At 49.4% G+C, this 27,979-nt stretch overlaps 1 protein-coding gene across 3 annotated transcripts; it reads left to right on the forward strand.

Moving 5' to 3' along the window:
• The first annotated feature begins 3 nt into the window (after positions 1-3).
• Adck5 (aarF domain containing kinase 5) lies at positions 4-27,972 on the forward strand. Of its 3 annotated transcripts, none has more exons than XM_051159820.1 (15): positions 4-76; positions 18,778-18,881; positions 20,001-20,150; positions 25,529-25,604; positions 25,718-25,918; positions 25,999-26,139; positions 26,218-26,331; positions 26,428-26,559; positions 26,637-26,720; positions 26,798-26,879; positions 26,943-27,021; positions 27,116-27,207; positions 27,296-27,548; positions 27,619-27,735; positions 27,825-27,972. In XM_051159820.1, exons 2-15 carry the CDS (start codon positions 18,778-18,780, stop codon positions 27,928-27,930), a joined length of 1,731 nt encoding a protein of 576 aa, XP_051015777.1. In that variant the 5' UTR covers positions 4-76; the 3' UTR covers positions 27,931-27,972. The 3 variants fall into 3 exon arrangements, with proteins under 3 accessions (XP_051015777.1, XP_051015775.1, XP_051015778.1); XM_051159818.1 differs by lacking the exon at positions 4-76 and adding an exon at positions 11,495-11,611; XM_051159821.1 differs by lacking the exon at positions 4-76 and adding an exon at positions 18,518-18,649.
• Positions 27,973-27,979: the final 7 nt, after the last annotated feature.

Raw genomic sequence — 27,979 nt, forward strand, 5'->3', positions numbered from 1 at the left:
AAGGAGCACTACCAGGAAGTGATTCTTCACCGTGCTCTTTATCACCGAGAAGGCAACTGGCAACACCTCATCTCTGGTCAGCGGGGCTGGAAACCAAGGCAGTTAGTTAATCATTCTGAAAGGTTAGTCTTGTCCCCCTGGTCAAAGTGTTCAACCTCGCCTCTAGGACTCATCCTGTTAGGGCGTCTCTCCTACTTTCCCCTTGTTCCTCACTATGGTCTGCCTCTGCGCAGCTGGGCGTGCACATCCACAAGGTTGCCGAACCCTGCCTTCGCCCTGCACCATTACCTGGGCCAAGGGTCAAACAAAGAACAGAGCAGCTGCCCCAGCGGCAGCACATTGCCCGTGTTGAGCAACTTAACGATATGTGTGTGCAGATTCCCTTCGCCAATATAGACTACTGAAGTGTGGGTGTTTCTACTCCCTTGGGATCTCTCCCACTCTCAGAGGTTCTTTCTCTCTTTTCCTCAATCAATCTATATTCATTCTGCTAGGAACCCTCCCCTCCCCTTCCCTTCCCCTCATCCCCCAACCCTGCCTTGTCCCTTAATCATTTCCCACTGTCAGCACTGTCCCACTGTAAGACCTGGGTCGTTTTGTTTGGTTTTTCGTGACAAGGTTTCTCTGTGTAGCCTTGGCTGTCCTGGACTAACTCTGTAGACCAGGCTAGACTCAAACTTACAGAGATCCACCTGCCTCTGCCTCCCGAGTGCTGGGATTAAAGACGTGCACCACCACCACCCGGCTTAAGACCTGGGTCGGATACACCATGACGTCCTGCTGCTGTGCATGCGGCTGGTTGAGCATGGCCTTTTGAGACGTAACATGGAAACCATCCGAAGGGTCTGTACTGCTAATACTGAGAACATTCTTTTTTTTTTTTTTTTTTTAAGATTTGTTTATTATTATGTATACAGTGCTCTGCAGGCCAGAAGAGGGCATCAGATCACATTACAGATGGTTGTGAGCCACCATGTGGTTGCTGGGAATTGAACTGAGGACCTCCAGAGGAGCAGTCAGTGCCCTTAACCTCTGAGCCAACTCTCCAGCCCCACTGAGAACATTCTTACTGCCCTTTGAGCCAGTACCTACACCTGGAAGTGTCTTGCTCTCTGACTCACCCCTCAAGAGCGTGACGTAACAGCGAGAAGGTGGCTTCGTTAGATCATGGGGAAGGAAGGTGACACCAGTTACCTTGCAGAATAAATCCTACTAGGAGAGTCTTGCAACCACAGGGACGGACAGCGATCAGGCCGTGAGGTGGGAGAGCACTAGGAGGTAGAGATGCATTGTGCCAGAGGCAGCCCGGCAGGATATAAAAGTGAACAGCGTTGTAGGCGCTATTCTGAGAAACTGCTTAAAGTAAAAGGGTAGAAGACAGAGGCACCATGGGTGGTTTATGATGGTTCAAAGAAATCCAACAAAGGGGAGAGTTTGGCTTTAGTAGCTTTTTAGGGACTGGGCTTGCTTCTTTCCCTCGGAGCTCTGTGCACTCAAAGAGTTTTTCCTCTCAAGGGACAAATTGCAGAAGGCGGCATGGCCTGATTTCCCCAGGCTGTGATATCTTAGAGTGAACTGTGCTCTTAAAGTGGCAGGCTGTAGGCTCAATTTTCTTAACAACTTAGTGACCGAGCATACGTCACTTATAACCCGACTAGCCAAAACAATAGGAAATGAGGATTAATAGACACAATAACAAAACCGTAAGGATATCAGTTCCGAGGAACGATTCTCCTGGCACAATCCGCAGGATTTCTTCTGCTGGAACCTAGAGTAACCAGAACCCAGAACCTCAGCAGGAGCCGGAGCCCCGAAGCCTTCCTTGGAGCGGTTCTCTCTAGGAACGTCTCGAAAGTGCAGCGATGAACAGCCAAAACTATCCCAAGTCTCCAAAGGACCCGCCTCCAGTTTTGGGCTCCTTTATATATCTCCTCCCAGAGTCCGCTCATGGGATCTTTTCAGCTGTCAACAATCAAGCTCCTGCACAAGGTGGTCGCTCTTCTAGTGGATTAACCTCACCTGTTCTCTCACGAGACCGTTCCAATCCCGCACTTAGGATCCTAAAAAACAGGTCTATCTCTCCTTCAGCAGGCTCATGTCGTAATGCTTCAGACCTTTTTGCTTATATTTAAAGAGGTGGGGGAGGGGGAGGAGGTGCTGGAGAGATGCCTCAGGGGTTAGGAGTGCTTGCTGTTCTCACAGAGGACCCAGGCTCACTTCCCAGCATGCACATGGTGGCTCACAACCATGTGTGAGTGCAGTCCCAGGGGATCTGACGCCCTCTTCTGGCCTCTTCGAACACCAGGCCCAATTGAAGGGCACACAGCATCCATGCACACAAAACACTCAAACACATAAAATAAATAAACCTTAAAAAATAGAAAAATTGGGCCGGGTGTGGTGGCTCACACCTTTAATCCTAGCACTTGGGAGGCAGAGGCAGGCGGATCACTGGGAGTTCGAGGCCAGCCTGGTCTACATAGTGAGTCCAGGGCAGCCAAGGCTACACAGAGAAACCCTGTCTCGAAAAACCAAAAAAAAAAAAAAAAAAATTTGGGGCCTGGAGAGATGGCTCAGAGGTTAAGAGCACTGTCTGTTCTTCCAAAGGTCCTGAGTTCAATTCCTAGCAACCACATGGTGGCTCACAACCATCTGTAATGAGATCTGGTGCCCTCTTCTGGCATGGGGGCAGAATACTGTATAAATAATAAACAATTTAAAAACATCCTTATAAATTTAAAAAAAAAAAAAGAAAATATAAAAAAAAAAATAGAAAAATTGCCACACCTTTAATCCCAGTATTCAGGAGGCAGAGGCAGGTGGATCTCTGTGAGTTTGAGACCAGCCTGGTCTATAGCGTGAGTCCAGGACAGCTAGGGCCACACAGAGAAACCCTGGCTCAAACAACAACAACAACAAAAATAGAAAAACTGTAGCTGAGCGTGGTGGCACACCCCTGTAATCCCAGTATTTGGAGAGGCAGAGGCAGTCAGCTCTCTGTGGGTTCCAGGCCAGCCTGGTCTGTAAAACGAGTCCAGGACCAAAAAACAAACAAACAAAAAAAAGAAAACAAGAAGAAGAAGCAAGTCCAGGACAGCCCGCAAGGCTACACAGAGAAATACTGTCTTGGGGAAAAATAAGAAACAAACAAACAAACAAAAAAAAAAAAAAAAAAAACAGAAAAAAAAATCGAAAAATTAGCTTAGAGGCAAGGAAAGTGAAGGAGACTCAAGGGTGATTGATGCTGATAAAATCAAGTTTCTTGCTTCCTCAAGCTGACTTAGACATGAAAACAAGCAGCTTGACACTGTGATCCGCACCCTTATGCCCAACACTCTGGAGGCAGAGGCAGATTCATCTCTGAGTCGGAGGCCCATCACGGTCTACATAAAGAGTTCCTTAATAGCCAGGGCTGTATATAGAGAAACCCTGCCACAATACCTACATACATAAAAAGTCTATGAGCCATCATGAGCCGGCCTGACTTTTGTGTGGTCCTCTGTATTTGAAATAACATTTTATATGTGGTGTCATAGAAGTATGGTCTCTAATGTCAAATAATTAAGCCTAGAAAAGTAGAGGTGGCAGATTAAGGACACAGGCACTTTAATTTTGACTAGAAGAATTAGTTCAACTCTTTGTGTATCCCCAGTGATAGGAAATGGAGTTAAAATTAGGAAAGCAGTAATCTAATTGGTTGGACCCAGTTGGCTTAAGTAAGGTGAGAGGTCTGGGTAAACAGAAAGCTAGATAAAAATATGATTAAAGACACAGGGTCTGTCAGTGGGCGGTGGTGGTGCACGCCTTTAATCCTAGCACTTGGGAGGCAGAGGTAGATGGATCTCTGAGTTGAAGGACAACTAGGTCTACAGAGCAAGTTCCGAGACAGCCAGGACTACACAGAAAAACCTGTCTGGAAATTTATGAGAGAGAGAGAGGTTGTTTTCTTTCTTTTTTTCTCTCTTTCTTTTTCTTTCTTTCTTTCTTTCTTTCTTTTTTTGTTTTGTTTTGTTTTCGAAACAGAGTTTCTTTGTGTAGCCTTGACTGTCCTAGACTCACTTTGTAGACCAGACTGGCCTCGAACTCACAGCGATCTGCCTGCTTCTGCCTCCCAAATGCTGGGATTAAAGGCATGCACCACCACTGCCCGGCTTGAGAGGTTGTTTTCTTCACCTGTAATTTTAGTAAAATCAAGATTAGCATCCTCGCCGGGCGTGGTGGCGCACGCCTTTAATCCCAGCACTCGGGAGGCAGAGGCAGGCGGATCGCTGTGAGTTCGAGGCCAGCCTGGTCTACAAAGTGAGTCCAGGATGGCCAAGGCTACACAGAGAAAACCCTGTCTCGAAAAACCAAAAAAAAAAAAAAAAAACAAAAAAAAAACAAAACAAGACAGGGTTTCTCTGTTTAATAGTCCTGGGCGTCCTGTAACTCACAGAGATATGCCTGTTTCTGCCTCCCAAATGTTGAGATTAAAGGCACGTGCGACCACTGCCTGGCCTCTGCCAGCACTTACCCTCATGTGAACATCCATAGAAATACACATACACACATAATTAAAAATAAATCTTTAAGAAGCTGGAGAGATGGCTCAGTGGTTAAGAGCACTGGCTGTTCTGCTGGAGGATCTAAGTTCAATTCCCAGCACCCACATAGCACTTACATGTAGTGGAAGTTTTGGTTTCTTTAAAAACTCAGTTATTGGACAAATGATTGAGCTAGAAATGATCATAATGAGTGAGTTAACCCAGAAGCAGAAAGACTCAAATGGTATATACTCACTTATATTTGCATACTAGCCCAAGGGGCATGTCCCGTGAAAGCCTTCACTTACCAGGAAACTGGGACAGAGGGGAGGACATCATATTGGGACTCTAGATTAGAGAAGCATGGGAGAATAGCAAAGTAGAAGGATCCAGAGGGTCCTAGAAACCTACAAGTAGAACATTATGATAGGCAGATTTGGGCCCAGGGGTCCCGCTCAAACTAAGGCACCAGTCAAGGACAATACAGGCGGTAAACTTTAAACCCCTACCCAGATCTAGCCAATGGTCAGAACATTCTCCACAGTTGAGTGGAGAGTGGGGTATGACTTTCACATGAACTCTGGTGCCTCATATTTGACCATGTCCCCTGGAGGGGGAGACCTGGTGGCACTCAGAGGAAGGATAGCAAGTTACCAAGAAGAGACTTGATACCCTATGAGCAAATACAGGGGGAAGAAATCCCCCTCAGGAGCAGTCATAGGGGAGGGGAATAAGGGAAAAATGGGAGGGAGGGAAGAATGGGAGGATACAAGGGATGGGATAACCATTGAGATGTTACAAGAATAAGTTAATAAACAAACAAACAAAAAACTCAGTTATGTTATGTAAATATATATATATATATATATATATATATGTATATTTGTTGTTGTTTGTTTTTGTTTTTTGAGACAAAGTTTCTCTGTGTAGCCCTGGCTGTCCTGGACTCTCTTTGTAGACCAGGCTGGCCTTGAACTCACAGAGACCTGCCTGCCTCTGCCTCCCAGGTGCTGGGATTGAAGGCGTGCACCATCACATCCAGCCATATTTTTGTTTTAATCCCAAGTGTACGATATAAAGTTGCTTTTAGTTTGTCCGCAGCTGGTAATTGCCTTGTGTGTCTCGGAGAGTGGCATGGTCTTTGCCAGCTGCAGTTAGTGGAATTCTGAGGGCATGCAGAGGATATAAATATCATAGCCCAGAGAGAGGAGAGGACACTTTGTGGAGTCAATCAGAGGAAGAAGAAGGCTGCTGGTTCTGCTGGACTACTGGACATCCTGACAACTGAGGTTGGTACTGCCCCCCAGAACCCGATGACCCTAACCAGCTGGAACTAAGTCTAAAGAGACCTATGTCCTCTGTCCCTTCCTACCTTCTTCTCCCCTACCTAGGGTTAGGGGTTGGAAGGGAGGTAGACGTTTAAGAAACTAAAATAGAATAGTTTAAAAGTAGGGCCTAGGTCTGGAGAGATGGCTCAGAGGTTAAGAGCACTGCTTGCTCTTCCAAAGGTCCTGAGTTCAATTCCCGGCAACCACATGATGGCTCACAACCATTTACAATGAGATCTTGTGCCCTCTTCCAGCCTACAGAAAGAACACTGTATACATAATAAATAAAAAAAAAAAATCTTTAAAAAAAAAAAGATAGAGCCTTTACTTACAACTGTCTATAACTCCAGTTCCAGAGGATCTGACACCTCACATAGACATATATGCAGACAAAACACAAATGCATATAAATATAATAAAAACAAAATCATTGAAATAAATAAATAAATAATAGCTGGGCACGGTGGTGCACGCCTTTAATCCCAGCACTTGGGAGGCAGAGGCAGGCGAGTCACTGTGAGTTCGAGGCCAGCCTGGTCTATAAAACAAGTCTAGGACAGCCAGGGCTACATGGAGAAACCCTGTCTGGACAAACTAAAAATAAATAAATAAATAAATAAGTCTTTAGCTGGCCATAGCTAAAGCCCCAGCACATCTTTAGCCCCAGCAGTCAGGAGGCAGAAGTAGGTGGATCTCTGTGAGTTCAAAGGCCAGCCTAGTCTACATAGTGAGTTCCAGAACAGTTAGAATAACAGGACAAAACCCTGTCTCAAAAAAAAAGTAAGAAAAAGGAAAAAAATTTTTTAATATTATGAACAGATCATCACTTATAAAAATCAATAACTTTTGTTTGACACTCAGCTACAGCTCAGACACAAAACCCAAACAGTTTTAAGTAAATGTCAAGCTGTCAATATTCCCGAGTTCTCAGTGATCTCTATTAAACACAGTAATTTAAAGACACTGCTTATAAATCTTACCATGAGCAAATCAAAATAGCCTTTAATGATCAAAAAGAGCTGACACCCACACTCCTGGCTGCGTTAGTGTCTGTAGCCTAGACTTGGGTCTGTCTTGCCTTTCGCAGCGCCCCTCCCCCTCAGATCAGCCCACTTCCATCCTCTTGGATCTGTTCCATTTCCTCCTTGAGTCCCTCTCTTCCTTTCTTATCCTAATGCTTAAATAGCTATGCTAGAATCTCCAATTCTGCTTCATCATAGCAGCTAGTTCTGAAATTCTCTGGTTCTGAAATTCTTCTTGGTGTTGAGGCCATGAATCCCAGTACAGTGACCCACAAACATGTGTAACCCCAGCACCAAGTCCCCTCTGGCATCTGTACACACAAACACACACACACACATACACACACACACACACACACACACACACACACAATCAATCAATCTAAAAAAGAAGAGAGAGAAATAGTATACAGGCAGCACAGTGGTCTCTCTGACCATTGTCCACTCTCTTAACTTTTTGTTTTGTTTTGTTTGTTTTCTCAAGACAGGGTTTCTCTGTGTAGCCCTTGGCTGTCCTAGATTCACTTTGTAGACCAGGCTGGCCTCGAACTCACAGCGATCCGCTTGCCTCTGCTTCCCAAGTGCTGGGACTAAAGGCATGCACCACCACTTCCTGGCTCACTCTCTTAACTTTAAGATGTATGTATCTTCATGTGCACGTGTTTATACAAGGATGGGGCTGCCTTGTGTAGCTCTGAGATAACGGCTTCTACTCTCCTGTCCTTCCAGTCCCTTGTCAGAAGTGTCTTTGCTGCCTCTCAGTGGAAGACATGGGGAGTGAAGAAGGCAGGTAGATGGGAGGGCTTGTCATGAGGGCCCAGAAGGAGGGAGACAGGGCAATAACCAGACAATACTCCGCTGGAGTCTCCTGCTGTGGGATCACTAAGAGATCCTGGGTGGTCGTGGAACCTCTAACCACTCCTGGGGGCCGAAATGTCACCTGGGAAAGATGAGAAACAACCCCACAGTGGGCATCTGTTTGCTTACACTCTACCAACAAGAACTTGTAAGGTGGGCTGGAGAAATGGCTCAGTGGTTAAGGGCACCGCCTGCTCTTCCAGAGGTCCTGAGTTCAATTCCCAGTAACCACATGGTGGCTCACAACCATCTATAATGTTATCTGATGCCCTCTTCTGCAGATAAAGCACTCATATGCAATAAATACAATAATAATAATAATAAAAAGAACTAGTAAGGCTTGCCACAGGACCAGCCCAAGTACTCAGCATGCCAAGGAAGAGAAGAAGTGTGTGGGTTTAGCTGTGGGGAGAGCCAGTGGGTGAGACCATCACGGGTGCAGGAGAAAGTGACCTGGTCCTACACAGAGAGAGGACAGGGCCAAGCCCGGAAGAGGCTTCTGTGACAGGAGGACAGACCAGGAGAGGATGGCACTGATGTTTCCCCTAAAGATGAGGAGGAGTGTTCTGAGAGAGGCAGATAGGAAAGACAACAGCCCCCCCCCCCCCATACACCTCCTAAGATCACAATGACAAACCCAGGTAGGAGTCCTCTGAGGTTTGCTCTGGAGGAATCAGGGGGTTCACTGAACTTCCTTACAGAGCATGGGTGAGAGGGTCACTTAGTGGAATGTGGGTACTCCCACCCAAAAGTCTGCCCTGGAAAGCCTTATCCAATGGAGATGATGCCTTTCCTACAGCTGACTAGATGGAGGCCCCTCCCCATCTCCTAGTCCTTCTGTTTCTCTGTCCTCTAGCCCCTCCCCCAGCACCCCAAGGCCACATGCAATTATAGAACAGTGGCACACAGATGGTTGGGAGGCTCAGTGGGACACTACATGCCTACCTCTACGAGCAGGCCCAGCAAAACGGAAGGCAGTGCCATTATCTCAGAGGAGAGTCCTTTACAGGCGCTCACATCAGGGGCTTGGTCGTGGTAGCCTTTGAGGTCCGGAGAAGCAGAGCACTGAGGCTCAGCCTCCTGTCTGCCGATCAAAACCTAGGGGCAAAACATTGGGTGTTGGCCAAGCAGATCTGCGAAGGAAGATGCTATACTGTGGGAAAGTGGTCACAGGCTCCCTGTGTGGGAAGGGAGTGCCCAGGGATGAAAGCTTAAGAGATGGTAGGCTCCCCTCCCAGAAGGGACAGGCCCTCCCTCTGGGTGCTTCCATCCTGTTTTCATGGATCTGCACCGACTGTTACCTTGTGGGGAGATGGAAAGCTGACTACAAACAGCAAGGAGTTGTTCTAGAACTTTGAACACTAAAAGGATGAAAACAATTAGTAAACCGAAGTTTCTTCAGTGAACCCTCCAAAACTTTGGGACCAGTGTCCTGTGGGGGACTTCAGAAACTCAGGACAGACTTTCTGTCCATCTTTTCTTATTTTGGATCTATTAAATATTTTATGTGGTTTAAAAAAAAAAAAAAAAGAGACACAGAGAGAGAAAAACGGTAGGCTCTGGAGCCAGAGCCAGAGCAGGACCACACCCTGGGATACGAGCAATCTCTGCTCTCATCTTGGCAGGGACACCAGCTCGGCTGTTGGAGGTCCCTGTGTTTACTGGCTTCTGCCATCCTGTGTCTTAGAGGTGGCTCCTAGTCAAAACACAGAGCTAAGCCCTGCCTAACTGTGTTTCGCTTTCCTGAGAGGGCTGCTGGACATACCTGCACGGGTGCCTCCAAACAGAGTGCGCCTCTTCCCCAAAGCCAAGCCCTCTCATCACCAGGTAGCTTAGTGCCACCCTTTTCTCCACGCTGTGTCACCGGGAGCTTAGGAAATCCTGGCCTCCCACTCGTCTCTCTCCACAGTACCAATTTTATCTGCAAACACCCTCTTGTCCACTCTACCCCATGTCTACCACGGGGTCACTTTCTATTTCCATATCACCCAAGCTCCAAGCCCGGCTTCTAATTTCATGGCTAGGCCCATCATTTGCGCAGTAAGGTTTTGCGATCTCCCAGTCTCTGAGCCCCTGTATGGCTGAGTTGCTTTATGTACATCCTGACATATGATACCAAAACTACACAAAGTGTTCCAACTGCAGCAGATTACTCACGGACAGGCTGCTGCTGGCTGAGACTGTACTCTGTAATGTTTGCAATGGTTTGGATTAAATAGGTGTCTTGGAGTTTCCTGGGCTACATGGGGCCCCGTGACTTTCCAACAGGTAGCTCCCAGCTAGGTCTCCTTGGTTCAGGTGTGACCTCACAGGCCCGAGGACTTTGATCTGCTCCCTGCTGTCTATCTGGATCCCATGGCCTTCCCCCACTTGCCACCTACCTGTCCCATCTGCTCTATGAGGAACTGGGTCACAGAGCACCCACTTCTTCCTTTTAGTTTTGGGGTTTGTGCACCCTGAATCCTTTTTGTCCCTGACATTGAACTCCACGTGCTCCTGGACATGTTTTTGTTTTTATTATTATTTGTTAGTGTTGTTGTTGTTGTTGTTGTTGTTGAGACAGGGTTTCTCTATGTAGCCTTGGCTGCTGCTCCTGCACACCTTAGCTGCTTCCTAGGCCTGGCAAGGAACAGCTCCAAAAAGAGTGAAGGGAAATGGATACCTCTGCCCTGCAAGCTCTAGCTCACAAACCTTTGAACCCCCTGATATTTGACACTCTCACTCCTGCACTCCAAACCCGATCTGGGATTGAAGGCATGACACAATCTCAGAGTCCGCTTCCATGGTCAACCGGAAGGCAGCTTCCCAGCTCAAACAGGTGTGAGAGAAAAAGGGAAAGGCTCAGGTGGCCTTCAAGAACACAAAGGTCAATCTGGGCGGTGGAAAGCAAGAACTGCATGGAAGTTCTGAGGATCCAGGTGGCACAGGGCACCTCCAGAAGAGTGTTTGCATAAGGGGACACAAGGTCCTGGACGCAGGGGACACAACAACTGGCATAGTTGGCAAGAATGCTAAGGCATCTCTGGCTCTCTATGTGGCTGGCTCAGCAGGTGCTGTCAGCTATTACTGCAGTCTGAGAGCTGTAGTGAAAGTGAAAATGACCAAGTGTAAGCCGGGCACAGTGGCACACACCTGTTATCCCAGCACTCTGGAAGGCAGAGGCAGGTAGATCTCTGTGAGTTCGAAGCCAGCCTGGTGTACAAAGCGAGTCCAGGATAGCCTCGGCTACACAGAGAAACCCTGTCTTGGGAAACAAAAACAAAAGCAGAAGGCAGAGGCAAGTGGATCTCTGTGAGTTCGAGGCCAGCCTGGTCTATAGAGTGAGTTCCAGGACAGCCAAGGCCACGCAAAGAAACTCAGAAAACGGAGAAAAGCTGAGGACCAAACCCACAGTCTTGGACTTGTTAGGCAATCGCTTTATCACTGAGCGAAATCCAGAACTATGAACTTAAAACAAACAAAAAGCCATCTCTGTGCTTCTAGCTTGTCAAGCGGTCACGGTGGCTCACATCTGTAATACCAGCACTTGAGACGCTGAAGCAGAAAGACTGCCAGGAGTTCGAGGCCATCCTGGGATGGAGAGAGCAACGCTGTCTCAATGAAAACAAATAAAACCCGCCACAAAAACAAAAAATAAACGGAAAGCGCCTCCATGTGAGCATGAAACTCAACTCTCCCACGAGTCTATACCTCGGGCGACCTCAAGGGGCCGCTACGCCGTAGCAGAGGCCGTCACGTCTTGGGGGTGTGGTCCCTCTACTCTAACCAGCTTTACCCAGTGCGCATGCGCGTTGCGTCCTCTGCGGCGGGGTCAGCCAGGCACCAGAGACATCTACCGCGAAGCGAGGAAGAGACCGCTGCCGGGGACATGTGGCGGCCGGTGAGGACCCCGCCCCCGCACGCCCTGGACCTGGGCCCTGACTCTATGCGCCCCGCATCCTAGCCTTGAGATCTGACTTCCTTATCCCGAGATCCTGGATCTAACCCAGGCCCGGGTTAGGTCCATCGACCCCAGAGCTCTGGAGAACTCTGAGATCCTCGACCTCGCTTTGCTCTCCAGACCCTTTGGGAAGATTCAGCATCGCTTAAACCTCACCCCGGCTCCTCTCCCCCTCTTCCTGCCTCTGTCCGCAGCGCACGCCTCGTGTCTACACGGAAAGCCGCTCTGCACCCTTCTGGGAGGGAGACAGTGCCGTGATACCCGCTGGGTTGGGCTTGCCCTCACTCCCTTGGCTCCCTGTACTGGCCCTGGAGGTGTCCTCGCTTATTCCCTGTCCTTGACGTGTAGCCCCTCTGCAGTTGTGCTATTTTTCAAGCTTCTACGAGGTCGTTTTTCTAGTACGCTTGGTCTTGTAGGGTTAGATTCTGATAGGTAAAGAGTTGGGTTACCTTTTGGCTTGCTGTGCGCTGCTCTGCTGTGGGTGGGTATGTAGGTATTTTTGTTTTTTGTTTTTGAATGAGTCCTGTCATTCGAAACGTGCTCTCGCCTTTAACACATAGCCATGTCACTTAATCCCCCAGACAACCCTGGGGAGTTTGCTTTTGTTTTTCGAGACAGGGTTTCTCTGTGCAACAGCTTTGGCTGTCCTGGATCCTGTAGATCAGGCTGGCCTTGAACTCAGAGATCGGCTGGCCGGCTTCTGCTTGCACCACCACTGCCGGGCTGGAAAGGCGAGTTTTAACCTCGGTTTAGCAGCCGCAGCCCAGTGAAGTTGGGTCCTAGTAGGATGCTATTCCTGGTGACAGCACCCACTGCTTCTAACTCAAATCCCCAGTCTTAGGCGGGCGTGGTGGTTCAGACCTTTAATCTCAGCACTCAGGAGGCAGAGGCAGGTGGATCTCTGTGAGTTCCAGGCCAGCCTGGTCTACAAAGTGAGTCCAGGACAACCAAGGCTACACAGAGAAACCTTGTCTCGAAAAACAAACAACATAATAAAAAGCTGGGCGTGGTGGCACACACCTTTAATCCCAGCACTCGGGAGGCAGAGGCAGGTGGATCGCTGTGAGTTCGAGGCCAGCCTGGTCTACAAAGTGAGTCCAGGATGGCCAAGGCTACACAGAGAAACCCTGTCTCGAAAAACCAAATAAAAATAAAAATAAAAATAAAATAAATAAATAAAACAAAATTCCCCAGTTTGATCAGCTCTTAACTTTGGGAAATGTTCTGTGCCTCTGTTTACCTTCCTGTGAGGTGCACTAGGCTATCTACCCAGTTAAACTTCCATAGTTTGGTCACCCCCTTTTTTTTTGTTTGTTTGTTTTTTTGAGACAGGGTTTCTCTGTGTAGCCTTGACTATCCTGGACTCATTTTGTAGGCCAGGCTGGCCTTGAACTCACAGCGATCCGCCTGCCTCTGCCTCCCGAGTGCTGGGATTAAAGACATGTGCCACCACCACCGGGCTCACCCCTTTTTTTGTTTTTATTGTTGTTGTTTGTTTTTCGAGACAGGGTTTCTCTGTTTAGCCTTGGCTGTCCTGGACTCCCTGTGTAGACCAGGCTGGCCTCGCATTCACAGCAATCCACCTGCCTCTGCCTCCCGAGTGCTGGGATTAATGGAGTGCGCCACCACTCCCAGCTTGGTCACCCTTTTTAAGGGCCCTAGCCTGAGTTTTGGCAGTCATTCGTGCTGCAGGCTGGCTTATGTGGGCACCCGTCATTTTCCTCTAGCCCACTGTGTGTGGCTGTAGGGTTTTCCTAGAGCGTGACTTTGCTGCTTCATGCAGTCGGAGAAGAACTCTGGTTGAATGGGGTGTTCTGTTCTGTTTGTTTGTTTCCTGCATGTGTTCATTCTCTGTAGATGGCACAGCACTTGGGAGGCAGAGGCTGGAGGATTTCTATGAGTTCAAGGACAGCCTAGTCTACATAGTGAGTTCCAAGCCACATAGTGCTAACCCTCCCCCAAAACAAAACAAAACAAAAAAACAACACAAAAACAAGAACCAGGTGCAGAGAGTCTATGGGACTCTACCTAAATGGAAAGACGTGAAGGGGCTGTGTGGCAGTTGGTCAGCATCACTGCAGGTTGGTGAGTGTGGACCTGCTCGAGCAGCCCAGGGGAGTATTCTTCTAGTGGGAGAAAATAAGCTGACCCCTTCTTTGTTTGCCAGTGGTGCGGTGGTCATGTTCTGGGCTGCTGTGGCCAGCAAAGCTGTGGCCTTACAGGGACCTGGAGAGGAGGGTAATGCTAGACAGAGACACACGACTGTGGGTTCACTTCAAGAATGAAGTTCTTATTCCCCCACCCCCTGCTTTTTATATAGCACTTAACTTGCTCTCAGGGCAGGCAGAGCGTGAGCAAACAGTCTCTTTAACCCCCTTATCTTCGTCCTTCCTGTCTGCACTTCCCTGACCCTGTGGCCTTGTTTTGCCTCCGAGGACATTCCTCCTCTGCCTTATCTCTTGCCTTCAGTTTTCCCCTACAGTCATGGGATTGACTGCATGTGGGTCAGGGTTTCTGCTTGAGCAAGGAGCCGCAGACCATAGACCCCAACATTGGGTGGCTCTTGTTTCGGATTTGTTTGGGCTTTGGCAGGTCTGGCTACAGGCTTGGCCACCTGCGCTCTTTGAGGCCTAAGATTCTTTCTCATGCTGGGTGTGGTGGCGCAGGCCTTTAATCCCAGCACTCGGGAGGCAGAGGCAGGCGGATCAGCTGTGAGTTTGAGGCCAACCTGGTCTACAAAGCAAGTCCAGGACAGCCAAGGCTACACAGAAAAACCCTGTCTTGAAAAACAAGGAAAACAAACAAACCAACAACAACAACAAAAATATTCTTTCTCATTTGATGGGGATTTCAGAAGATAGCTTAATGGGTGCTGGGTATCCTAGCCAAGAAGGACCCAGGCATTTGAGTCACCCTGGTAGAGGGTAGTGACTTTGGAGTTTTTAGCACAAGGCTTTATCTAGTTGATTGGCATGCCTAGAGCCAGACCAGCATCGCTTACCTAGGATCCTTTGCTGAGGAATCCTGGGGGAGTGGGGGGGGGGCGGTGGAGGGGGCAGAGGACATTACAGGCACCTCCTAAAAGAATAGGTCTGTAGGCTAGTTAGAGGTGTGTGCATCCTCTTCTAAACGCAAGTCTCACGGAATCACGCCTGCCCATCTGCCTTAGCTGCCTTAGTCATCCCATGCCTCTGTGTCCTCAGCCATGACACACCTGACTCAGCGGCCCCTTTCCTGTCCCTTTGTTCCAGTTAGTGGAAGTCTTTCTGCATTCTCAGAGTGTAACCTGTCTGCATGTGTTGGAAAATGGTCTTTCTTCTCTTCTGAGCACAGTGAACCAGTGGGAACCTGGGAGCCGGTCGCGGTGGCACACACATCTTTATCTCCAGCACTCAGGAGGCAGAAGCAGGCTGATCTCTCTGAGTTCGAGGCCAGCCTGGTTTACAGAGTTCCAGGACAACTGGGGCTACACAGAAAAACTCTGGCTTGAAAAAAAAAAAAAAAGAAAAGAAAAGAAAAGAAAAGAAAGAAGAGAGGGAAAGAGAGAGAAAGAAAAGAAAAGCATCAGGAAGCTAGTTACACAGTAAGCAATTCAATCTGGAAAGTTGGGTTGAAGAGTCCTCTGTATCAGATGCAGAGAGCCGAGGGCATTGTGAGCCAGCAGAGAACTGGCACAGGGACAGAGCCTTGGCGAGCTATGTGGGGCATCCTTGATCCCGCTGCAACCTTGGTGCTCTGTTGCTGGACACGTTCATAGTGTTCAGTATGTTGGGCACCGCTCCGAGGGCTTGCAAGTCATTTTGTGAGCTTAGTTCACTCTTTAATGGTGCAGTACTTTGCACTTTTCTCTAGTTGTTGTTTTTTTGTTTTTGTTTTGTTTTCTTCAAGACAGGGTTTCTCTGTGTAGCCTTGGCTGTCTTGTCCTCAAACTCACAGTTATCTGCTTGCCTCTGTCTCTCTTGAGTGCTGGGATTACAAGTATGCGCCACCGTGCCCAGCTCAATTTGTACTTTTTCTTTTGTAAAATTTTTTTTTTCAATTTGTACTTTTCAAAGCAAGAATCTGAGGCGTACTCAGGAAAATGAAGTTGATTTGATAGGTCAGTGCTACATCCATCATCCCTTCCAGATTCACACAGGGATTTGCAACAAGCTGAGGCCTGCATTTGTTTAGCCTTTATCTTCTTGGTCCTTAAAACCCTCTTCTTCCATGACCGCCTAGGTTACAGCGATACTCTGTCTCAAAAACAAGCAAAACCAAAAACACTGAAAAAGCACAATCTCCCCAACTTGGGTTATATTAAGTGTCTCTAACTGATGCCAGATAGCCCAGACACAGCATCATCTCAGACTGGGGCCCCTGCCATAAAATAACTGCTTCATTTGTAGAATGTTACCTCTTACCTGGGATTTTGATATTATAGAAAAAATCTTTGGTAACTTGTTTCCCCTTGTGCTACTGGAGTTTGTACAGACCCTGTGCATGCTTGGCCTCTTTTTACTTTTATTTTGAGATAGGGGTTTTTCTCTGTACACCAGCCTGGCCTCAAACTTGCTCACCAGGTAGCCCTGACTGGCCCTTGAACTTGCTTTTTTTTCTTATTTTGAGACAGGGTTTCTCTGTGTAGCCTTGGCTGTCCTGGACTGGTTTTGGAGACCAGGCTGGCCTTGAACTCGCAGCGATCTGCCTGCCTCTGCCTGGCCCTTGAACTTCTAATGATTCTCTTTCCTTGGCCCATGGAGTTTTGGGGTTACAGACAGTTAGTTCTGTTTTGTTTGGATACATGAGTGTATATATTCATTGGGTACAGAGTGTGTGTAACACAACATTTGATCAGTGATCGAATTACCCCAGTTAGCACCCACATCCTCACCCCTGCATCACTGAGAAGCACCTAACAATAAAGATAGCCGAATGGTACAGAGACTTAATTGTTGATGCCTACTGTCTGAATCTACCTATTATTTTTGGTTAGGAGTCTCGCCTTTCACATCTGAGCCATCTCTCCAGCTTCTGCTTCCCGAGTGCTGGGGTTAAAGCCGAGCACTACCAAGTGCATAAAGTCTGTCCAGGTGAGGTCAGGCAGGGAGTAGGGACCCCTGCTGGTGACAGGTAGTTCTCCATCTAGTGCTGAGCTCAGAAAGGCTATCGAATCCTGAAACCTCACACAGCAGGGCTCTTTAACAGTAGACCATGGTGGCTTCAAACTCACAGACATCTAACTGACTCTGCTTTTCAAGTGCTGGGATTGAAGGCTTACACAACCATGCCTGGATTGCTTGTTTGTTTGTTTTGTTTTTCCTTCATGTTTTATTGGCAGGTGTGGTGGTACACACCATTTTTTTTAAGATTTACTATTATTTTTTAAAATTTTGTGTAGATGTTTATGTGTTTGCCTGTGGTATTATGCAATGTATGCTAGTGTTCAAGGAGTCCAGAGGCTTGGGATACCCTGGAGCTGGAGGGATAGCAGTTGTGAGCTGCCCACCAGGTGCTACGAACTAAACTCTGGCTGTTAGGAAGAGCAGGAAGTAGATCTAAGCCACTAGGTCATCTCTCTAACCTCATGCACCCCTTTAATCCCAGCATTTGGAAAGCAGAGGCAGGTTGGTCTTTCTGAGTTTGAGGCCAGCCTGGTCTTGAGTTCCAGACCATCCAAGGCTACATAATGTGATCCTACCTCAAGCAATGAGGCCGAGAATGGTGTTTTATTAGCATATATTAATTATACATAGTAAAGATTTTATTTTCTTTTACCTTTTTTGTTGTTTTGGCTCTTCGAGACAGGGTTTTTCTATGTAGCCTTAGCTGTCCTGGACTCCCTTTGTAGACCAGGCTGGCCTCAAACTCATGGAGATTTGCCTGCCTCTGCCTCCTGAGTGCTGGGATTAAAGGCGTGTGCCACCATGCCTGGCCTCATTCTGTCTTCTTAATAAGCTCGTGTCTAGCTTGTTCTCTCACTCAACCTCTCTGTGAAATTCTCCCAGTAAAACCTGTCTGTCTGTCTGTCTGTGTGTCTGCCTGCCTGTCTGTCTGTCTGTCTCTCTCTCTCTGCATTGTGGCTTAAGTAGCTTTCTCTGGTTCACCACTTTTTCTGCCACTCAATTACACATCACTTTCTTTTCTTTCTTTTTTTGTTTTGTTTTGTTTTGAGACAGGGTTTCTCTGTGTAGCCTTGGCTGTCCTGGACTCTCTTTGTAGACTAGGCTGGCCTTGAACTCACAATGATCCACCTGCCTCTGCCTCTGCCTCCTGAGTGCTGGGATTAAAGGCATGTGCCACCACACCTGAACCTAAGCTTTTCTTTACCTGATATTTGCTTTGTGCCAGGCTGGCCTTGAACGCAGATCTGTTTGCCTCTGTCTCTTTTTTTTTTTTTTTTTTTTTTTTTTTTGGTTTTTCGAGACAGGGTTTCTCTGTGTGTAGCCTTGGCCATCCTGGACTCACTTTGTAGACCAGGCTGGCCTCGAACTCACAGCGATCCGCCTGCCTCTGCCTCCCGAGTGCTGGGATTAAAGGCGTGCGCCACCACGCCCGGCTTGCCTCTGTCTCTTTTGGGCTAATGGCTTGTTTGTATTCCAGCCAGATCACACAGACCTAGAAGGTCTTTGGATGTGCTCTCCTGCCAGAGCAGCCATGTTCCGAATTAAGATTCCTCCACATCCCTCTCTACTTCAGGACAGGTTACCTATGGGTTCAGTCTTACACAAACCTTATGCCGCCCCACTTCCATGGTGTCAGCACCAAGAAATAGTAACAGTTTAAGGGTGCCCACGCAGAAGTGATGTTGGCCCTTAAAACAGACAAGCCAGGTCAGGATGTAGTCTCTTCCCTCAGAGATGAAGCATTTTCAGGAATGTCTTTCCTCTCCTGCCTTCAGCTTTCTCATCCAGTAGGCAGCCTGTGTCTTCATTGCTGAGGCTGGTGCCTGGCCAGCTTTCTGCCTTGAGCCCTGGAAGCCTGGACAGCCCTTACTGAGTGAGTTTGAGGGCACCGTTTGGTGTAGCTCTGCTCCAGGCTTGCGTAGGTGCCAGGCAACGACAGAGGCATGAACAGTGTCCCATGTCCTTGCCTCTGCCAAGCCTTGCTGTCTTCCTCCTTCACAGATGCGACTGTGCCACTTCCACTCTACCCTGCTGCAGAGCAGGCAGAAGCCCTGGCCATGCCCTGCCATATTCTTCAGGAGAAACTTCAAGAGCCCACTAACAAGGTAATGAGACCACCCACAGCCAAAGGCATCACCCTTCCCAGGCAGGGGGATGATGTGTATTGTATAGTTAGAAAAGCGGAGAGGCCCACACTGCATCTTTTCTCCTGTACCCCCCAAACAGGATGCATTTGTATCTTCCTGTGGTGTCTTCGAACTTGAGTCCATAAGCTCTACGATTGGTCATACTCTATAGAGACAGGTGCTCCCAACAAGAACTTTATGACAAGCAGACACTGGCAAATTGAGAGGACTGCACATAGGGCTGCCCACTCCATCAAGTAGGCGGGCTCATTTAGAGATGGAGAGTGGGACTGCCTCAGTGGGGTGTCAGGCAAGGTGTGAGAGCAGCCAGAAGAGGCGTGGAGACTGTATGACTCTGAGCAGGGAAGAAGGCCCTTCCTTCCTTCCTTCGTTCCTTCCCTCCTTCCTTCCTCCCTCCCTCCATCCCTCCCTCCCTTCCTTCTTTCCCCTTTTGGTTTTTTGAGACAAGGTTTCTCTGTGTAGCCCTGGCTGTCCTGAACTTGCTCTGTAGACCAGGCTGGCTTCAAACTCACAGAGAACCACCTGCCTCTGCCTCCTGATGCTGGGATCACAGGTGTTCGCCACCACCAGGCTGGAAGGCCCTTTCTTTCAGAGTACCATAGCATAGACAGGAGGCTGCATGTGAACCTGGTGATGCTCCTGTTGTTGTATTGAGCCTATGTGATGTTTGCTGTCTTGGGCAATGTAGGGCACTGTTCTAGTCCTTGTTTTGAGTTCTTGCTCGGTTTGGTTTGTGCTGACTTTAGTACTACCATGTCTCATTTTTCATCACTTAGGATCTCTTTGCACCATTATAATGTGGACATAGATGGTGGTACAGTCTGTAGACTGCAGATCTGTACCAACCTGCCTGATGAACCTTTCATATCATGGACAGGGCCAGGGCTAGGCAGCCGCAGGAGGCCTGCTTCTTCAGCATGGAGCATCTGTGCTGTTGTGGGGTCTAGGAAAAGGGCCTTGAACGTGGCGGGTGACCTCTGGTGGCCACATGGTCCCATAGACAGGACTTAGAGTCGGCTCTGCAAAGGCTTCCTTGTGAAGGAGCAGCACTTCCAGTCCCTGTCTGTGTCTCCTCAGGACCCCAAGAACCAGGCTGCTGTGGAGGAGAGCTGTCTCTGCTACTATAGTGGGGGTGCCCTTGCTCCTCGGAGCCCGCTATTTCATGGCAGAGCCCCAGGAGAAGAGGAAGCTGTGGCTTGCAATAGACGGCATCGGGCGCTTTGGCAGGTAGGAGGGCTATGCCAGCCCTGGGATAGGATGGGTGGGAATGACTTCCCAACATCCCTTTCCTCCAAGAGGTGTTGGGTTCTTCTGGGAGTTTGCAGTTAGCAGGCAGGATATAGACAGGGCAGGGGATGGCCGTGATGAGGGGTCTCTGAAACCTGTACTAGTTAGAACTTCAGCAGACATTACCAGATCAGCCATGGCCTTGAGGGCAAGGTCTCCAGCCTTGGACACAGAGACACTACCCTATTCTGCGCATCCAAGGAGACCTGCTGATCCAGACACAGAGCTTGGGAACTGCCCCCCTCACTCCTAGCACAGTTCCTCCTTCTCCCAGGGTGGGAAATCCTACAGCTGCCCGCCCAGCTTCATTGGTTTTTGTTAGTGAGAGAAGCCTTAACCTGAATGTGTCTTTGAACTGGTAGAGGTCAGGGTCCTGTGGTGCAGGGTGTCATCTTGCTCCATGTATCTCTGAGCACTACTGCCTCCCTGAGCCGGGGCTGCCTTCTCGGGGAAGGCTTAGGTCTCTGGGTCCTTAGGCATTTCGTAACTAACAGCACTGAGATTGAGTCCCGTTATTCCACAGGCATGCCTGTGGTTGGATATGTATTCCCAACTTTGAGGCCCTTCACACCTGTCCTTCTGGTTGGCTTTGCCTGGAGCTCTGAGGCATCCTATTAACAGGCTGAGCAATAGCTCCTGTGTTCCGTAGGCCCTGGGTTCTCACAGCCCTGGACAGGGGGCCAGAAGGCAGAGGAACAGAGGGGTAGCTGGAGGTACCTGGCCTTCAGACTGCCTTGGGCTCTGTTGCAGAGCCCTGTTCTCTTACCCCTTTTTGGTCTTGAGGCAAGGTTATACTGTGTAGCCCTGGCAGGCAGAACTTGTTAGGTGGACTAGGCTGGCCTCAATTTTACAGAGATTCCCCTGCGTCTGCTCTCCCGCTGCACAACTATGCCCAATTTTGTTTTGTTTACTTTTAAGACAGGGTTTTGCTAAATTGCTTATAGAGCTCGTCCTCCTACTTCCTGAGGACTGGGGATCTGAGGTACCAACAGGCCCTACTTCTTTTTCTGTTTTGAAGTTATTTCAAATATCTAAAAATGGCTCAGTATGGTGGCTCACACCTTTAATCTAGCATTTATGAGGCAGAGCAGTCGGATTTCTTGCTTGATACCAGCCTGGTCTACATAGTGAGCTTCAGACCAACCAGGGCTGTATAGTAAAACCTCATCTCAAAACAAACAAATGAGATATCAGAAAAGCTGAAAGACTAACAAAAACACTTTTAAATATCTGGGACTAAACTCCATTACTCCAGGCTTATGCCCGATCACATACTTTCTATAAACAAGGACAGAGGTCCGCTTGCTGCTGCCTTCCATATGGTCCCTGGACCAAAGGCAGGGGCCCCTTGATCAGCTGTCTGCTGGGTAAATAAAGCTTTGTCAGAGGCCGAGAGGCAAAGGCAGCACTAGGATTGGAATGGTTACTGTCTGGTTGTTCTTGGAATGGGTTTTCCCAGTGTGCTCTGCAGTCAGTCTAGCTAGGCACTGTAGGCACTGCTCCTCTGCCTGGAACAATACAGAAGTGGTATTTTAGACTCTTTGTCCAGCCTGGTGCACATGGCCTCAGTTTGTCCCTTTAAATTCAGTAACTTGTTGTTGTTTTGTTTTGTTTTTCCCCCTAGACAGGGTTTCTACATGAAGCCCTGGGTGTTCTAGAACTCCCTCTGTAGGCCAGGGTGGTCTCGAACCCACAGAGATGCCTCTACCTCCAGTGCTGGATTAAAGGCGCGTGCCACCATGCTTGGCTAACTGTAGCACTTTTCTGCCACCTCAGTATTTAACAGAGAACTTTGTGATGATGCCTGACTGGCTCAGCATCCTACTCACACTGGCCGTCCGCCGACACTTTATGGGCAAATTATTGATGGTGTTTTTTTTTTTTTCTTTCTGGGTTTTTTGAGACAGGGTTTCTCTGTGTAGACCAGGCTGGCCTTGAACTCACAGAGATCCCATCTGTCTCTGCCTCCTGAGTGCTGAGACTAAAGGTGTGCACCACCACACCTGGCAATCATGATTTTTTAAATTCAGTCATTCTTTTCGACATTAACTGTTTGTCCTCTTCCTTTTGAAGCTGGAGAAATGGCTCAATGGTTAAAAACACTGGCTGAAAAAATAAAAAAAACAAAAACAAAAAACAAAAAAAAAGAACACTGGCTGCTCTTCCAGAGGTCCGGAGTTCAATTCCCAGCACCCACGTGGCGACTTACAACCATCTGTAATGGGGTCTGATGCCCTCCACTAACTTTCAGGAGTACATGCAGACAGAGCATTCATATTAAGTAAATAAACCTTTAAAGGGGTCCTCTAGCCTGGGATGGTGGCACATGCCTTTAACTCCAGCACTTGGAGGCAGAGACAGGCAGACTGATGTGAATTCAAGGCCAGCCTGGTCTATAGTGCAGTCCAGGACAACCAAGGACACACAGAGAAACCTTGTCTCGGGAAAAAAAAGTTTCCCTTCTACCATTTAAAAATGTATTAGTTTATTCACACCAGCCTAGAATAAGAGATGCCTATTTTATTCAGTCTGTTACCTGGATTGTTTTGTTTCCAAAACTGTTCCAGATTGGCTCACTAGAGACCCTTCATGCTTCTTGTTGTCCACTCCAAGCTTTTTCATCTCTGCTTTATCACATGTCTACACCCAGATTTCACCGATAGCCTTTCCATGACCTTTACTGCCCTTTTCTGGGCATTTGACCCTTCCTGGCAGTATTGTGGGGGACATTATGCTCTAGGCTCATACTGGTTGTTCCCTGTTCAGCTTTAGAGTCAGGCTTTCTCTTAGGAACTGGTGCCTTGCAATGGAGATGAGAGCTGGGGCTGTGTGAGCTGCGCTGTGTGAACTGCGCTGTGTGAGCTGTGCTGTGTGAGCTGCGCTGTGTGAGCTGTGCTGTGTGAGCTGTGCTGTGTGAGCTGTGCTGTGTGAGCTGGGGCTGTGAGCTGTGCTGTGTGAGCTGTGCTGTGTGAACTGCGCTGTGTGAGCTGTGCTGTGTGAGCTGCACTGTGTGAGCTGGGCTGTGTGAACTGTGCTGTGTGAGCTGGGCTGTGTGAACTGCGCTGTGTGAGCTGCGCTGTGTGAGCTCGGCTGTGTAAGCTGTGCTGTGTGAGCTCGGCTGTGTAAGCTGTGCTGTGTGAACTGCGCTGTGTGAGCTGTGCTGTGTGAGCTGCGCTGTGTGAACTGTGCTGTGTGAGCTGGGGCTGTGAGCTGTGCTGTGTGAGCTGTGCTGTGTGAACTGCGCTGTGTGAGCTGTGCTGTGTGAGCTGTGCTGTGTGAGCTGTGCTGTGTGAGCTGGGCTGTGTGAACTGTGCTGTGTGAGGGCTGGAGCTGTGCTGTGTGAGCTTTGCTGTGTGACTGCTGTGTGAGCTGTGCTGGCTTGTGAGCTGTGCTGTGGAGCTGGGGCTGTGAGCTTGCTGTGTGAGCTGCGCGTGTGAACTGTGCTGTGAACTGTGCTGTGTGAGCTGTGCTGTGTGAGCTGGGGCTGTGAGCTGTGCTGTGTGAGCTGTGCTGTGTGAACTGCGCTGTGTGAACTGCGCTGTGTGAGCTGTGCTGTGTGAGCTGGGGCTGTGAGCTGTGCTGTGTAAGCTGGGCTGTGTGAACTGCGCTGTGTGAGCTGCGCTGTGTGAGCTGTGCTGTGTGAGCTGCGCTGTGTGAACTGTGCTGTGTGAGCTGGGCTGTGTGAGCTGTGCTGTGTGAGCTGTGCTGTGTGAGCTGCGCTGTGTGAACTGTGCTGTGTGGGCTGTGCTGTGTGAGCTGTGCTGTGTGAGCTGTGCTGTGTGAGCTGGGGCTGTGTGAGCTGGGGCTGTGTGAACTGTGCTGTGTGAACTGCTGTGTGAACTGTGCTGTGAGAGCTGGGCTGTGTGAGCTGCGCTGTGTGAGCTGTGCTGTGTGAGTGTTGTGAGCTGTGCTGTGTGAACTGTGCTGTGAGAGCTGGGCTGTGTGAGCTGCGCTGTGTGAACTGTGCTGTGTGAGCTGTGCTGTATGAGTGTATTTATTTCTGCCCCCAATTCCTACTAGACCTACATAAGCTTTATCTGTAATATACATGCCACAGACTCAACATTGTGCTGTCTTGAAATTTCTTCTGCTTAAGGAATTAGTTTAGTTCTTTTAAACTCTCTGGCAAATTCTTAGGACATTTACAGAAGGCAGGCAACATATATATTTTTATTTTATTATTATTTTATTTGAGACAGGGTCTCTCTCTGTTAGCCTTGGCTGTCCTGGACTTGCTTTGTAGACCAGACTGGCCTCGAACTCACAGCAATCCGCCTGCCTCTGCCTCCCAAGTGCTGGGATTAAAGGCTTGCGCCAGCCCTCCAGGCCAAGATTTATTTATTTATTATTATGTTACAGTGCTCTGTCTGCATGTACACCTGCTAGCCAGAAGGGGGCATCAGATCACATTATAGATGGTTGTGAGCCACCATGTGGTTGTTGGGAATTGAGCTCAGGACCCCTGGAAGAGCAGTCAGTGCTCTTAACCGCTGAGCCATCTCTCCAGCCACAATGGGCTGACTTCTTGAAAGAGGAATCCCAGAAAGAAGGGAGCCCTTTATATCAGGTCAGACCTGCCACATTGTTTTAGTTATTGGCTTTCCTGTGCTGGAGCAGCCGTAAGTGGGACCCTATTGAGGTCATCAAAAGGGACTAGGCTTTGTGTCCCCTCACACACACCTTGAATAGTAAGACACACACCCAACCCTGAGTCCTCCTCCAGACCCAGGCTGTCCACCCTAGCTTATAGCTTGGGAAGGAAGTGGGATCCTCCTAGTCTACAGAGAGGGGGGTAATTGGCTTCTCTGGGTTTTTCTTATTTTTTTTTACATTTATCTATTTATTGTATATATGTGAAAATGCACCATGGTATACATGTGGAGGGCAGAAGACAAGTTTTGGGAGTTGATTCACCATGTGGGTTCTAAGGACTGAATTCTGGTCAACAGGCTTGGTGGCAAATGCCTTTACCAGTTGAACCATCTCACCAGACCTTTTTCTTCCTCCCTTTTGCAAGTGACTCCCATGGAACCATCATCTGCCATGCCCACCACTGCTCCCTCTGCCCACAGTCCTCATCCCTCACCCCACTGGCATTCAGTAGTCTGTGTGGGCACCTACAGGACATTAGCATGGGTAGTAGGGTAGTATCCCCTGAGCTCACAGATCCCACGTTACCAGATGCTGACCTTCAGCCCAGTCTCACCTTGGGCACTGGGGCTGATGGGTGAGGTTAGACTTTGGGTTTAGGGCAGAGGGACCTACAAGAACAGACACATTCCCCTACCTGCCTGGGGCTTAAGGCACTCTGCCTACAGGTCTCTGAAGATTGGTTTTTTCATCTCCCTGGACTACTGGTGGTGCACAAATGTTGTCCTGCGAGGAGTGGACGAGGTTTGTCGTCATATCCTGAGCACATGGCAGGGAGCAGGGACACTGAAGGTGTGGGTTCTGGGTGGACCAGTGTGTGGCCCTGTCCCCAGCCTCTTCCCTATGCCTGTGGTCAGAACAGCCCGGGATATGTGCAGGCGATGTCTGCATGTCACCAGCGTGCGGCTGACGCCCTGGTGGCAGGAGCTATCCGCAATGGGGGCCTCTATGTGAAACTGGGCCAAGGGCTGTGCTCCTTCAACCACCTGCTGCCCCCTGAGTACATCCAGACGCTGCGTGTGCTGGAGGACAAGGCTCTTATTCGGGGCTTCAGGGAGGTGAGCCCCACTGAGGGGGAGGAGAGAGAGGGGGTTGCTCACTGGGCCCGGCAATGACTCCAAATCCACATTCTTGCCAGGTGGACGAGCTGTTCCTTGAAGACTTCCAGGCACTGCCTAGTGAACTCTTCCAGGAGTTTGACTATCAGCCGGTAGCTGCCGCAAGCCTGGCTCAAGTGCACCGTGCCAAGCTACATGATGGCACTGCTGTGGCTGTAAAGGTATCTATGCTGCTGCACACTAGATAGATCCTGGGTCATTGGTGACCCCGGGTTTCAGTGTCCCCTGGCCTACTGTAGGTGCAGTACATTGACCTCCGAGATCGCTTTGATGGGGATGTGCACACACTGGAACTCCTGCTGCAGCTCATTGGACTCATGCACCCCAGCTTCAGCTTCAGCTGGGTCTTGCAGGTAGCATCAGCCATAGCAGGTGGGGGGAGTGGCAGCTAGTGGTAGATGCTAATGCTGGATCTGACTGACACCTGTCTGTCCATCTGTAACTTCTAGGACCTGAAGGGGACCCTGGCTCAGGAGCTGGACTTTGAGAATGAGGGACGAAATGCTGAGCGCTGCGCTCGGGAGCTAAAGCACTTCCACTATATTGTTGTCCCTCGGGTGTACTGGGAGAGGACCAGCAAGGTGGGCTGGGTAGTCTTCCCTGAGGGTGGGGCCACACAGGCCCTGCTGAGCTTACTCAGCCTCTTACTCTCTCCCAGCGGGTGCTGACAGCTGACTTCTGTGATGGCTATAAGGTGAATGACATGGAGGCCATCAAGAGTCAGGGGCTGGCAGTGCAGGACGTGAGTACCTTGTGCTGGGGCAGGACGAGGGATGCTGGATAACGGTGGCTGACATGCATCTTCCACGTTCTGCCTAGGTAGCAAAGAAGCTGATCCAAGCTTTTGCTGAACAGATATTCTACACTGGCTTCATTCACTCTGACCCCCACCCTGGCAATGGTAGGAAAGCCCCCAGGGTGGGGTCCCAGAGGGGTGGCTTGAGCTGACATGCTGTGTTCCTAGTTCTGGTGCGGAAAGGTCCAGATGGAAAGGCAGAGCTGGTGCTCCTGGACCATGGGCTCTACCAGTTCCTGGATGAGAAGTAAGATGGGGCCAAGCACGAGGGGAGTGGGCCTCATTTGGGCCCCTCTTCCTGCAGTTTAGAGCTTGGAGCTCACAGCTGGGCCTTCCTGCAGGGACCGATCCTCCCTGTGCCAGCTATGGCGGGCCATCATCCTGAGGGACGATGCTGCAATGAAGACACATGCAGCTGCACTTGGGGTACAAGGTAAGGGTAGGTGTTTGCCAGGGTGGAACAAACAGAACCCTGCCCCTGTGCACCAACCCGGGAATTCTCCTTCCTGCCTTCTCCACAGACTACATGCGGTTCTCTGAGATGCTCATGCAGCGACCTGTCCGCCTGGGCCAGCTGTGGGGTTCCCACCTGATAAGCCGGGAGGAGGCGGCCTACATGCAGGACATGGCCCGTGAGCACTTTGAAAGCATCATGGAAGTGCTCAAGGCACTGCCACGGCCCATGCTACTAGTGCTGCGAAACATCAACACAGTGCGAGCAATCAACTCAACACTGGGCACCCCTGTTGACCGCTACTTCCTGATGGCCAAGAGGTTGGTGATCCAAGGGGAAGCCTGGAGGTGCTACAGCAGGTTAGCAGGCTGATGTGTGTATCTGATGCAGTGCTGTCTGGGGTTGGAGCCGCCTGGTGGGTGCAGCATACCATGGCATTTATAACAGCAGCCTCCTGCGACACATCAAGGTCATCTGGGAAGCATTCAAGTTTGAGGTAGCCCTGAGGTGAGTGAACATGAGGGCTGGAGGGTTGACTGGCCAGGATCTGCTCCCCCCACCTACTTATGATCCTTTGGCCTGCCCCCCACCCCCAGGCTGGAGACCCTAATAATGCGACTCACTGCCCTACTGTTACGTGTTCTGGTCCGCCTGGGCTTTGTCTCCAAGGCTGAGGAGGTCTACCAGTACCTGGAGATGTAGTTCCCTGTGCCATAATGACTGCAAGGCTACAGAGGCCAGCAGAGTTTCC

Source organism: Acomys russatus, chromosome 17, assembly GCF_903995435.1.
Source record: "Acomys russatus chromosome 17, mAcoRus1.1, whole genome shotgun sequence".
NCBI classification, from domain to species: domain Eukaryota; kingdom Metazoa; phylum Chordata; class Mammalia; order Rodentia; family Muridae; genus Acomys; species Acomys russatus.

What these genes read in the sequence shown, in the direction of transcription:
- Adck5 (XM_051159818.1), top strand. Translation starts at nt 11,516, where the DNA reads ATGCGCGTTGCGTCCTCTGCGGCGGGGTCAGCCAGGCACCAGAGACAT. An exon ending in TTATTCGGGGCTTCAGGGAG is followed by an intron (nt 25,919 to 25,998) that starts GTGAGCCCCACT and finishes CATTCTTGCCAG; the next exon opens with GTGGACGAGCTGTTCCTTGA. An exon ending in AGGGGCTGGCAGTGCAGGAC is followed by an intron (nt 26,721 to 26,797) that starts GTGAGTACCTTG and finishes CGTTCTGCCTAG; the next exon opens with GTAGCAAAGAAGCTGATCCA.